The 13,225-nt window shown below is 40.0% G+C and overlaps 1 protein-coding gene across 1 annotated transcript in view; it reads right to left on the minus strand.

Annotated features, from left to right (window-relative positions):
- The window catches only part of LOC109036563 (alanine--glyoxylate aminotransferase 2, mitochondrial), a 29,882-nt gene that overhangs the window by 3,931 nt on the left and 12,726 nt on the right, over positions 1-13,225 (minus strand). The window contains exons 3-9 of the mRNA XM_019050855.2: positions 11,719-11,903; positions 10,257-10,380; positions 8,850-9,038; positions 6,923-7,120; positions 2,389-2,481; positions 1,615-1,836; positions 173-421 (exon numbers count right to left, since the gene is read on the minus strand). Of these exons, the coding sequence (XP_018906400.2) occupies positions 173-421; positions 1,615-1,836; positions 2,389-2,481; positions 6,923-7,120; positions 8,850-9,038; positions 10,257-10,380; positions 11,719-11,903 (1,260 nt within the window). The remainder of the gene's footprint in view (positions 1-172; positions 422-1,614; positions 1,837-2,388; positions 2,482-6,922; positions 7,121-8,849; positions 9,039-10,256; positions 10,381-11,718; positions 11,904-13,225) is intronic.

Raw genomic sequence — 13,225 nt, forward strand, 5'->3', positions numbered from 1 at the left:
TGTATTGAGGATAGTCTCCTCACATTATTACAGTTTTAAGAAGAATGGATTTGGCAAGCAGGGATTCCTCTCTCAAGTATGAGAACTCATATATACTCTGAGAGGCTTTACCGCAAAGTTTTTCATTTCATTTCGTAATTCTATTCAGGAGAAATTGGTCATATTTCCTTACGTTAGAATTCATGCCGCCTCTACCGATGAGCACTCCCATCTCTTTGCAGTCGTTCCAGATCTCTACGAAATTCTTAGCTCCAAGTGGTATTTTACTCTCCTTGTCTTCGACCAGCTCCACGCCGATCATTAGCCCTTTGCCTCGAACGTCACCCACGCATTCGAACTCGTCTCGTAGTTTCGCTAATTCGTACAGAAAATGCGTGCCGACCTTCTCGCTGTTTGCTTGAGTCTCTTCTTCCTCGATTACCTAAAAAGAGAACACAGGAACTTAATTCGATTTATAGAGACAGTCTTCAAGCATGGGCGTAGCTAGGGGGGTCCTGGGGGGGGGGGGGCTGGTCCCCCCAGAAATCTCGTGCCCCCCCCCCCCCCAGAAAAAACGGGATTCTCCATCCCTGCCCCACCCCCCGCTCTCTTCACCACGAGAGGTGGTCCCATGCCCCCCCCCCCCAGAGAAATTTCCTAGCTACGCCCCTGTCTTCAAGTAGCAGTGGATCGCGATAAATGGCGATTTTATCGGTTGGTTATCGCGTTTCATAGCGATTTGATTGGTAAGTTATCGCGATTATATCGGTGGCAATATATCGAGATATTATCGCATTAAAAACAGCGATGTATGGCGATTATATCGTTACACATCGCCATTTTTGGTTCGATAAAATCGCGATCAATTTTCGTCGATAAAATCGAGATTAAAGCGCCATTTATCGCGATTTTTATTTCGAAAATATCGCGATAAATTGCCGAGCGATAAAATCGAGGATAATCGCTCGGATTTTGATGATCCTAGCGATTTTATCGCCGATAAAATTGCGATATATCCCGATTTTCCCGTTGAAAAATGCTACTTGGGTCGTTCTTCAAATCTAGATATAGATTCGGCATGAACATTGACACGTAGAATCGGTAAAAAGTGGGCACATAACAGACAGCATAAAGATGATAATTGATGATGCCCAACATCCTGGGACTAAAAAACACCTGCGACGTCAAAAAAAGTATGCGATGATAATTGTCGCCGAATTTTTATGATTCCATTTATTGTTGGCTTTACATCCCATGAAATAAGGTCCACACCGTTGCGTTGTTGTGAAGGTAACGACAGGACTTGAGAGGTATCGTAGATTTTGTCGCACATCCTCGTTGCTGGATACGCACCTTTAATTTTTCATTTTTTATATTTTTTTTGGTTCCAATGTGCACTCATGTAATAACTTTAAAAAATGTATCTAAGTTATAAGCACTGTGGAAAAGCACTTATTTATAAAGAGAAATCGATGGCAGATATGTATACTGACTTGAGCCGAAAAAGGTCACTCATCTGTGCCAAACTCGGCCAATCCAAGAAATTTTCTACACACAAGAAAAAAACAAAAACAAAACTCCGGTGAAATTTTTGCATAAATCCTTGGTTTTGTCCTGAATTTAGCGCTTACTTACCTCTAAAACGGACATGCCGATGGCACAAGCCAACGGATTTCCACCGAACGTGTTGAAGTGAAGAGCAGAATTGAGGGTCTCTGCTATCTTTGGAGTGGTGACCACCGCCGAAAGTGGGAATCCATTTCCAATCCCCTTCGCCATGGTGACGATATCAGGAACTACTTTGTGCATCTCGAAACCCCAAAAATGACCACCGGTTCGCCCAAAACCAGTTTGAACCTACAGAAACAGGTACATGCATAGTTTCGAGATCAGATATCGCGTACTAACAAATGTGATTTTAATTGAAGTTTTATTGAAAACTGCTAAGAAAGAAACGATAATTTAACCCACTTGTAAAATCGATTTACTCAAAAAAAAAAGAGGAAGGGAAAGGAAGAAAAAATTGCACAGCGATAACCGGTAGCCTGTCACTCAGATAACCTTTTGCCAAATCACCTTTCGTCTCAACCTCAGATAGCCGGAATGATTTTAGAAAATCAGGTTATTGCGTTACATTAATTATTTGGATTATACCTTATTTTACTTAGAATTAGGCAGGAGCAAATTACACGGCCAATTTTTTCGACAGGTGTATGGGATGGGGGAAAAAGGTCATCGAATTCTTCAATTGAGATGTCTGAGGATAAAGGGTCTGGTCAAGAGGCAAATTTCTAAACTTACGTTGTCTTAAACAGACTTGGAGGCCCAATAATAATCTAAAATATGATTTTTCTTTTTTATTCTTCGCTAACGATCACTGTTTTTCCTGAGATAAGAACCAAAACTCACCTCATCCGCGATGCACACTCCTCCATTTGTTCTGACAAGTTCATACGCTTTTTTTAAAAACCCTTTTGGGAACTGAACGGTTCCACCAACGCCCTGTTAAAAAGAAATAATGTGTCAAGTTTAGTGAAACGTGTTTTTCCAAAATTCCAAACTTTTTTCACAAATGCCAAGTTCCAAACTTAATTTTAGTAAAAGAATTGTTTCACACGTCCTTGCTGAAATTAAGCATAAGTTAGCTTTCAGAGTCTCAATTTTGAAGACCCTCAATGGTCTAAACGGAAAAAGAATGGACTTTACCTGTATCAATATGGTTGAGGGACATTTCGACAACGATTATTTTTGTCCGCACACCTGGTTCTTCTAGTAGTTTATGTCCACGCGTTTTTTCGGCGGGGGATTTCGTGCCGTAATTACCTTAATTTATTTTTCGAGGAAAGCTCCATACTCTTAAAGGATGCCTATCATTCTTAAAATGTTGGAGCGCTTTCAATTTCGTTTGATACTGTGCAACACTTCTGTTGTGAAATAGTTGCTAGAAGCGCCGTGGCACGCTGCGGCGCGGCGGGCGGCTGGCCATTTCCTAACGCGAAATGGCGCCTACAAACCTAAGGGGATACTTCAAGCATTGCGCAATGCGTAAAGTATCCCCTTAGGTTTGTAGGCGTTAGTGCGCGTTTCGCGCCGGTAGCACGCCGCTCCGCTCTGTGTCATGGCTCATAAAATGAGTCGGTGTTTTTCAGTTCATGATTTTGAAATTTATGCACACTCTACATGGATTTTCCTTATTTAAATTGACGGGGGAAAAATTGTATTCAAGTAAAATATAAAATGTGTTTTTGTAAATATTAAGGTGGTTCCGTGTCAAATCTAATGATTCCCAAAACTTTAATATTTTCTTTTATATTTTGTGCTTTTACTGTGCTGCAGCGCGGTGTCCGCGCAACCAAACGGTCGAAATTGAACGTATTTGACTCTAAAAGATCGATGTACATAGTTATACGGGTTAAAACTAATGATTGCGTGCTTCTTGGTTTTTCTTCCATTTTTATTCATTTTTGCATAGTTTCCTCCAACAAAACTCTTATTTTCCGCGTGGACGTAAACTACTGGACAAAACAGGTGCGCGGACAAAAAATCATTGACGGAATGTCCTGAAACCATCAATATAGCACCATTGCATCAGACACATTATATCTTACTTAATTTTTCTTAGGTACTAACTGGTGAAATCCACACTTCTTCAGTTCTCTCCAGAACTTTGGTAAGCTATCACTATTAAGATGTTTTGATATTCTACGATTTCATTAAATACGAACACTATAGGTAGCCATCTATGTCTATATTTGATGTGCACCTTATATCAGAGCTTAGAAACTCGATTTGCTTATTGTGTAAAAAAAACCATGTAGGACCAATGTACGACACAAATTACGTATCGCTTCTTTTTGGCATTTTTGACCCCCCCACCCCAGCCCCCTCGTAAAAATTCGTCACGAAACCTCGAACCATTTAATAATTGTGTAACGCTCAAAGAAATACCCCCCCTCTAGGGTGTGCCTTATTTTTGAGTTTTGCGAAAATCAAGTTGGTCAACCCCTAAAAAGTTTCTATGTAGTCTCTAAATGAACTCCCTAAAAGGAAAAAATTTTAAAAAAATTTTAACCCGTGCCTCAAAGGGCCTAAAGGGCCTAAACCCAAAATTCAAAAATTTTGGCAAGCGACACATCAATTCTGAAGGAAAATGGCAAGTTACGGCCCTTTTAGGGCAGAAATTTTGTCCGTTTTGCCGTATCTTGAAGCGTAAGGTCACAAACGGCCCAATGACGACGTGAGGCTATGGGCTGGCGGGGCGCGCCGCGGCCGGCCCGCCGCTGAGCGTGCGCGCGCGGCAGGGTTGCGCATCGCCGCTTTACACCGGCGTAGAGGAACGAACGGTGGGGTGGGAGGGGGATATCCGGTGGAAAAGCATCCACATTTTCTATCCATAATGAAAATGCATTATACTTTTTCAATATAGATGAGGAAATATGAGCCATACAAGGAAGTGATGAAAAGAGTGACAAATACATATATAGTTTGTACGGTTAGGGGTGTAAGTGGGGAAAATTTGCCGTAACTACAGAACAGCCCTGAAAATCTCCGGGAAATAAAAGCTGCTATTGATGAGAGGTTTGCATGAGAGGTTTAATTAAGGACTAATTAAAAAGATAGGTGCGATGTTGTCGAATCGTAAGCCCTTTACGCGATCAAAAGCGATTAGTGTAAATTTAATTGGAAAAGTTTAAGAAAAATTTGATGAAAGAAAATTGCCCCAAATTCGGGAAGTGCTTAAAGTGTTTTTCTATCATGTGAAGTGTTCGCACATGAATGTAACAGTAATTCCAATATGGAATGAAAAATGTAGAATCCCTGTGATACATAGTGTCTATGTTTACCCTCCTTTTCATTAGCGCATTTAACGTGACATCAATTAGAAGGTTTTATACGAGAGGTTCAATATGGCTTACCCACTTACATTTTCTGGTACTGAACACCCCCCCCCCCCCCGCCACAGTTACTTGCTATAATCAAAAATGTAATATTAGTTTCTCGAAAAAATATGATTTAATTTAGGATTTGAACCCCACTCTTTATAACCGTGGGCAATGCCCTTGACCACTCGGCTACTGGGGAAGATTTGAGTAAATGAGGCTAATGTGTCATTTAGCCCCCTGGGTGAGGCCAGGCAATCAACATCAGCTGTAAGTTGGCGAAGCCAGATTGAACCGATTGAATAAAACTTTCTAATTGATGCCGCGTCAAATACACCAATGAAAAGGAGGGTAAACAAAGTCTTATTGATGTATCAAACCTTCAGTGATTTCATAGGAAATGAAAAAACTTATTTTCTTCCGTTTGGCGGGACTCATAAGCGAGCGTGAATTTTTCCTGTCGAGAAACTCTCTCCTGGGCGCGAGGTTTCTTCTTGTCTGCTCTCCTCACCTCTGCTGCAAGGATAGTATCCTTCACTGTGGATATTATGCATTCTCATTCAGGTTTTCGCTGAAGAATTAAAAATGCTTTATCCTCTTCATTTTCCATGATACCAAGAGTATTGCATAAAGCAATGTCGAATAACATGTCGATTTTTGCCGTAAAATCAGTCTCCAAATTCTCTTGAACCAGCAATCGACGGCTAGTATTTTTTGATACGCGCCTCCACTCCTCATAAAAATGCAAACATTTTTAAAAACATGGACACTATGTATCACAGGGATTCTACATTTTTCATTCCATATTGGAATTACAAGATCAGAGGTTTTCGACGCACCGCCATTGACATTAATGTGCGAAAACTTCACATGATAGAAAAACACTTTAAGCACTTCCCGAATTTGGGGCAATTTTCTTTCATCAAATTTTTCTTAAACTTTTCCAATTAAATTTACACTAATCGCTTTTGATCGCGTAAAGGGCTTACGATTCGACAACATCGCACCTATCTTTTTAATTAGTCCTTAATTAAACCTCTCATGCAAACCTCTCATCAATAGCAGCTTTTATTTCCCGGAGATTTTCAGGGCTGTTCTGTAGTTACGGCAAATTTTCCCCACTTACACCCCTAACCGTACAAACTATATATGTATTTGTCACTCTTTTCATCACTTCCTTGTATGGCTCATATTTCCTCATCTATATTGAAAAAGTATAATGCATTTTCATTATGGATAGAAAATGTGGATGCTTTTCCACCGGATATCCCCCTCCCACCCCACCGTTCGTTCCTCTACGCCGGTGTAAAGCGGCGATGCGCAACCCTGCCGCGCGCGCACGCTCAGCGGCGGGCCGGCCGCGGCGCGCCCCGCCAGCCCATAGCCTCACGTCGTCATTGGGCCGTTTGTGACCTTACGCTTCAAGATACGGCAAAACGGACAAAATTTCTGCCCTAAAAGGGCCGTAACTTGCCATTTTCCTTCAGAATTGATGTGTCGCTTGCCAAAATTTTTGAATTTTGGGTTTAGGCCCTTTAGGCCCTTTGAGGCACGGGTTAAAATTTTTTTAAAATTTTTTCCTTTTAGGGAGTTCATTTAGAGACTACATAGAAACTTTTTAGGGGTTGACCAACTTGATTTTCGCAAAACTCAAAAATAAGGCACACCCTACCCCCCTCCCCCTCAAGATCCCAAAAATTGTGGGAAACTGTTGAATACGTAGGTGTATACAATTTGGATTATTTTCAATCGTAAAGTGACAAATAAGGTTCAAGAAATAAGGATGATGCATTTTGGATTTTGTGTGTTTTTTTTTACCATTAGAGAGGATCTTGTAACTACAGAATCAGATCCCTCCTCCCCCTGGTAATGCAACGTAAGGTAGGCTCATAACCCGTGTTACGTAGTTTATGAACGCTCCCAATACTACATTTTCGTGGAGACTTTAACGCGACACTAAAAAGTAGGACAACGCGAAACTTAAATCTGACCAAGGGGTCAGTTTGTCGCGGTTTAACTCCTTTGAGGTTTACCTTCGAAGAGTCGGAACTTCCTTTGCTTACCTGAATCGATTCAGCAAAAAGTCCGGCAACTTGGCCTCTTGGTAGAGAATACTTGAACACCTCCTCCAACTGCTCGTAGTATTTTTGAGCCGCTTCACAACGAAATTCGGAACAGTTACAGTGCCTTTGAGTCTGAATTGGCGAATCGCGACAGTGTTGACCACCCCACAGGCCTCTGTATACGTCAGGATTCATAGCCTGCAAGATTCATAGACAGGCGACATTTAGGAGAATTAAAATCTTTTGAAATTTTAAAGCATCTATAACATGCTGTTTGACTCAATTTTGTCATTAATATGTCACCAAATATAAGCGTCCTATTTATTCTTCTTTCCTCTGTTCCTTCTTTCTCTCTTTCTTACTTGTTTATTCCTCCTTTTTACCTGGGGGGGGAGGGGGAAGCACGACCCTCCCCCCCCCCCCCACGGATGTTGAAATTCTTTGAGTCTGAATTCCGTTCCCCGGGCTAATGCGGAGGAGAGGATTGCCGCTTTGAAACTCTAAAGACTATTTGACAGACTAAAAATTTACTGTTGGACAGGTTTTTCAAAATGGTTCACACAAGATTCAAAACAATTCAATTTTTATGGGTAAAGCGCGGACGGCTGAAAAAGCCGAAAGTGGATCTTTTTTAATGAATTACAGCATGTTTATTTGTATTTGCGGTTCATATTGTTTCAACACGATTTCAAATCAATATATATCGATTAAAAAAGTGTATCTTCATTGCGATGTTTCACGATCTCTAATGGGAGGGGGGGGGGGGGGGGGGGCTTTGGAGGACAAGGCGCATAAGTGAATTTTTTTTTTTTTTTTTTTTTAAAAAAAATGAGATATTCATGAACTCAACTAGAACTAGTTCGAAAGTATATTCCGTGAAAAATTCACGATTAAAATCCAATTTTAAAGCATCAAAAAGTGAGAATACACCTCCGTTCCAGCATAAAGCTCCATGTAATTTTGAAATTTCAAACACGTATTTCTCGAAATAGCAAAAACTGCCCTTATGCGTATTGCCCTCTAAGACCCTCAATTGAATGCAGAAAATTTGTAGACTACATCAATGGAAAAAATTGCGTCTGGTTCTTTCTCCTTTTAAAAAATAAAATGAAAATAAAACAGGAGAGGCAATCTGCATTTGCAATATCGCAATGAGAGATACGCATTTCACTATTTCATGCCGAGGCACTAATACGAAAAGAAGGGCAGCCTGATCCTGGATTTCTGCGAATTTAATGATTAATCTCCCTGAAAAAAAAAAGGACTGCTAATTCACCGATTTAGGGTGGAGCAAAATTTGCTTCACTTCGTAAAGCTTTCTTGTCCGGGCACGATGTTGAATCAAGTGAACGACTAGCTCGAATTGCTACACCGATTTGCTACATCTGCGCGCCTTCATGCAGTTAATCTTGCATCGAGTGGCTTGGAAGTGTAACTGCATTTTTTGATATTGGTACTTTGCGAACAGTAAAATAGCTCAAAGGTTAGGCTGAAATAGCGGAATTTTCGGAAAAATAGCGAAATTTACGGAAGAATAACTAAAAAGGTATCAGACGTAGCTTTTCAGTGTAGCAAAATCACCTACACGCGTGTGTGTAAGTTAGCTGAAATTTGTGTAGCGATTTTACCTCCATGGTTTGCACGTTCGTTTTTTAGCACACCATGCAGTTGAAATACCCGCGTGCACGGCAATTTCAGCAATATTTTTTTTTCAGTGCTGAGCATGTTTCGCAAATTTTTATCGAATAAATCCTTTGCGAATTTCGATCGTTTGCCGCAAGTCAGACTTTTCAATCACTTTCAGAACGTTATCTGTGTGATCGCAGATCTTGAAAACGTATATTTAGGGAGGCCGCTGGTCCGTTTCCGAACATCTTTTCTAATTTACTGATCAGAACATGCAGCAATCTATAAAAATGAAACTTACGTGGTGAATCCCTTGAGCTATTGGTAGGTTATACCTCCATGTTGATATGGCGGTTGTGCCCATTATGTAGGGGCTCATACCATGATACGCATTTCTGAAGGATACTATATCAAAATTTTTCGTGTATAGCCGAGCCATCATCATTGCCAGATCATTTGCTTCGGAGCCACTATTTACAAAATAAACAACCTGGAAAACAAATAATAATTGATGGGGAAAAATTCATCAGACAAACCCATCAATGTAGCTCTGACAATATTTTTCCTCAATAGCGCTCTTGGGACATAAAAAATAGAACATCCGTGATGAGGTGGACCTCACCAACTCACAAGACTGCATGAAGTAATTTTCAAATTCTATAAGTATTGATGATATTCACCCACGAGGTCGTTCTTTTTTCGTTCTTTTTACAAGCTTCAAATAGCCCCTATTGGCTAATCCCACGCTTACTACCAGCCCTAGGTTATCGTTCATTACCGGAGCCCGCGGGAATCGAACCCGGGACCTCTTGGTTATAGGGCCACCGGCAGCGCAACAACCACTACACCACAGGGGGCTGACAAAAAGGCCAAAAAAGGTAAGGGAAGTAATGAAATAAAAGAAAGGGAGGAAGGAAGGAATATGGGGAAAAGCGTTTTCAAGGAATAATTTATATTTGTAAATTAGTGTAACACAACTGCTAACGTCAAAATTAAAGAGTCATTGCTCGCACTAGCAGAGAAAGAAGGAAACGGATTTACAAAAAGCGACTTCAGTTAGAGTATCGGTCGATAAATGGATGGAAAGTGGCTTAAAAATGACAAAACCGTTTGGATGCAACTATTTTAGCTTTAAGGATGACCATGTTGCTCGCGAAAAAAATGAAGGCGCCTCTGGCGCTCTTAATAACATTCTGAGACCGTTCGGTCCCCGCATCCTACCGAGAGATGAGCTATTACATCAAGCTTGAATTATTTTATTAAACCCTCAAAACCATTTTTCGGGTAAAAAATCTGGTTGCGGAAATTGAGGTGTTACATCTTAACCAAAAACATTCCTTGTCACTTCTCCAAGAAGGTTGATAGAACTAAAATAAAGATAGGCAAAACCCCTCTGTTGAGTTCTCAGAGTCCATTATGACTTCTACCTAAAATTTCCAAAAACTTACGCTAAAGTAAAAAAAAAATCCCTTAACAAAAACAAAACAGAAAAACAGAATTTGAGATTCATAAGTCAATCTCTGGAATGAACTTGAAATCACAAAATTGGTTGAGGACAACTTCTGAATGTCCCCCGTTCAAGCGCGACTTGCATGGACCTTATCATATACACGAGCGGCACGAAATTTTGTAAAGTATGCAAAAATCACTCGTATCCTCAGCAAAGTTAGGGACCTTAAATACGTGGAATAATTACGCTTAAGGATACCTTGAGATCACCGGGTAGCTTCGAAGTTAATTTTTCTGCGTATTCGTACAAGTTTGGATGTTGGTAAATGTTTGTCGTGTGCCATAATTTATCCATTTGAGCTTTGGCTGCTGCAGTTACTTTACTGGAAAAAAGTAAAAAATCAGTTAAGACCATGAAAGATAACCACTGACTTCTTGACATACTGTTATTAAAAATCACGACTTTAAAGCTCCCGACTTTACAAGGTATAAACAGTTATCAACATCCTATGAACTATGGATTCTTCACAAGCTAGTGGTAGTGATAAATAGCATAGAAAAATAGTGTTGGAATTATACTCCCAAGTAGCACTGGTGTAATGAAAATCTCGAAACAAAATTGTGATTTATTGCAATGAAATTTAAATTCTTATGATATTGCAAGATTTTTACATCATTTGGTCAATAAATGTCAATTTTTTTAAATAACCAGCAAAGTTTCAGAAAGATAGGCAATGTCCAGTGCGATGAAAAATTGCAACTTATTTCCATTTTGTTGCAATAAATTTCGATAAACCGGGTGCCTTCAATCAGTAGATAGGCAACATACACAACACTCCCATGCAGTAGCATGTAAATGCAATTAATTACAATCTATGCAACTTGGGCTCTCTCGAAGCCAAAAGTTTCAAAACTTAGAATTTAAGCAGTCACACAACTGAACTCTGATCAGTTTCAAATGGGCCTGTTGCAAACTTTTGCTAGAGCAAAACTAAGAGTTGTTTCCTACAGATAATGCCTCAAAAATCACGATGAGCGCATCGGCAAAGTCTGAAATGCACTCATAACTTCACAATCTGCGTAAGAAATTTGCGGTTTTTTGAGCTTCCCGCTTCGAAAACGATACTACGGTACAGGTGAACATTTTGTTAGAGGAGTCGTTCCATTGGCGACAATACTCATCATGGCCGACGCCAGTCCGCCAAAACACGTGTGATGGGACGAGATAACACTTGAACAGGATTAAACCATATAACAATCGGCGTGTTTACGTTCATATTTTCCTCGCCCGCCTTAATTGACCTTGAACTCTCCTCGAATTACGCGAGGAACTGCGCAAGCGTCGGCCATGATGAATATTGCCGACGATGGAGCGACTCCTCTAACAAAATGTTCACCTGTGCAGTAGTATCGTTTTTGAAGCGGGAAGCTCAAAATAACGCAAATTTCTTACGCAGATTGTGAAGTTATGAGTGCATTTCAGACTTTGCCGATGCGCTCATCGTGATTTTTGAGGCATTATCTATAGGAAACAACTCTTCATTCTGCTCTAGCAAAAGTTTGCAACAGGCCCATTGGCTAATTAAGAATTAAACTTTTAGTATTGACAAATTCAATTTAGTCAGTGGTATTGACAAATGATAAAAGAGTTTTGTTTTTGTTCTTTACGTAATGTAAACTGTTTATAACCTCCTTCAAGTAAGCACCATAGCATAACTTACGGGTGGCAATGGCCAACACTGATGGTTACAATTCCACCAAACATATCCAGGTACCGGTTGCCCTCGTGGTCAAACAGCCATTGCATCTTCCCGTGATGAATCAGCAATGGTTTCTTGTAATACTGCATTATACATGGTACTATTCTTTCAGACTTTATTTTTTGAATTTTTTCATAATCTAATCCCTGAAACAAAAAAATAATATAAGTTATCATGTTGTATCGTGTGCAAAATTTAGCGAATATATTTTGTTGGACTTTTTTCATTTTAGAGACCTCTATATAAAATACGTGTCGTTAAATGTCGGATTTTTCGACCCCCACCCCTCGTTCAGATTTTGTGACGTAGATCTCTATCTTTTCTATAAAAAGTAAAGACAAAATGGGGTAACGCACTCCCCGGCCCTCTACCCCCCCCCCCCCCCATGCATTGTGTATTTTACAAACGGTCCCTTAGGTACATACACTGATATTGTGGGAGTGATTATTTTCAGCGGGTGCAGTTGCTCATAATGTAGCTCGTCAGTTAGTTTTTTAGCGGCTCTGGTGCTTGCACTAGAGCTGCTATTCCGGACGGTCCCAGCTGGGGAGTATCAATGCAGCATGTTACATTGTAGAGACCGCGCGTTGGTTGATGGGAATCGGCGCCATTTTCGGCTATGTTCCTTGTCATGACTTTATTTTATTGTATACTGTTTTATTGTTAGTCAATGCTATGTTGTGTATTGTATTTTTGGAATCATGGTGATACAGTCAACAATTCAAAACTTGTTTGTGCTTTTATCTCGTGATGGAAAAAATGTACTTTACGTTCAAAATTTGAAAATTTGAATTTTAAAGTTTTCGCGGTTAAGGAAGCTTTAACCACTGGGTTGGAGCTTCCTAGTCATTTACTCGATATCAGCTGATAGCAAACAAAGGTTACCAGGGAAACCGTAAACGTCTAACAACTATCGTGGCCATTGGGGCGATTATTGAAATGATATCGACTTTATGTCGCCGCTTACGACAGGACATAGCCCTATCTTAACTGTGTAATATATCGCAATTCGATATTGTTTTGATTTTTAAAAGGAGCAATTCATTCATACAGTTCCGATTAGTTTTGGCGAACGGGCCCTTAGCCTGCTTAGTACGTATAATCCCAAAACGCAGGAAAATAGATTGTAGGAAAATATTTGCATCGGAAAATCGTAACAATTTTCCCCTAGATGTCTTCCATTCCGGGTACATATTTATTGAAAACGGCGACTTTTTCAACAGTCCTATTTTTATCTACAACATCTAAGTGGCCCTTCATAATCATTTAATTTTGGCCCCTGGCCAGAAAAAGGTTCGGAAATTGCAGTGATTTTGCCGAAAATGCTGAAGTAAGTAAATTTGGGCATTTTTTTTCCTTCTTCAAACTCTGTGGAGAAGCACTTCTCCTCCAGTACATCTATTTTTTTACTTATCTCTCGCAAGGTACATTTACAGAAGGTGTGTTCCAGTATTAACAGTTCAGATTC

This window comes from Bemisia tabaci, chromosome 5 (assembly GCF_918797505.1).
Source record: "Bemisia tabaci chromosome 5, PGI_BMITA_v3".
NCBI lineage: Eukaryota > Metazoa > Arthropoda > Insecta > Hemiptera > Aleyrodidae > Bemisia > Bemisia tabaci.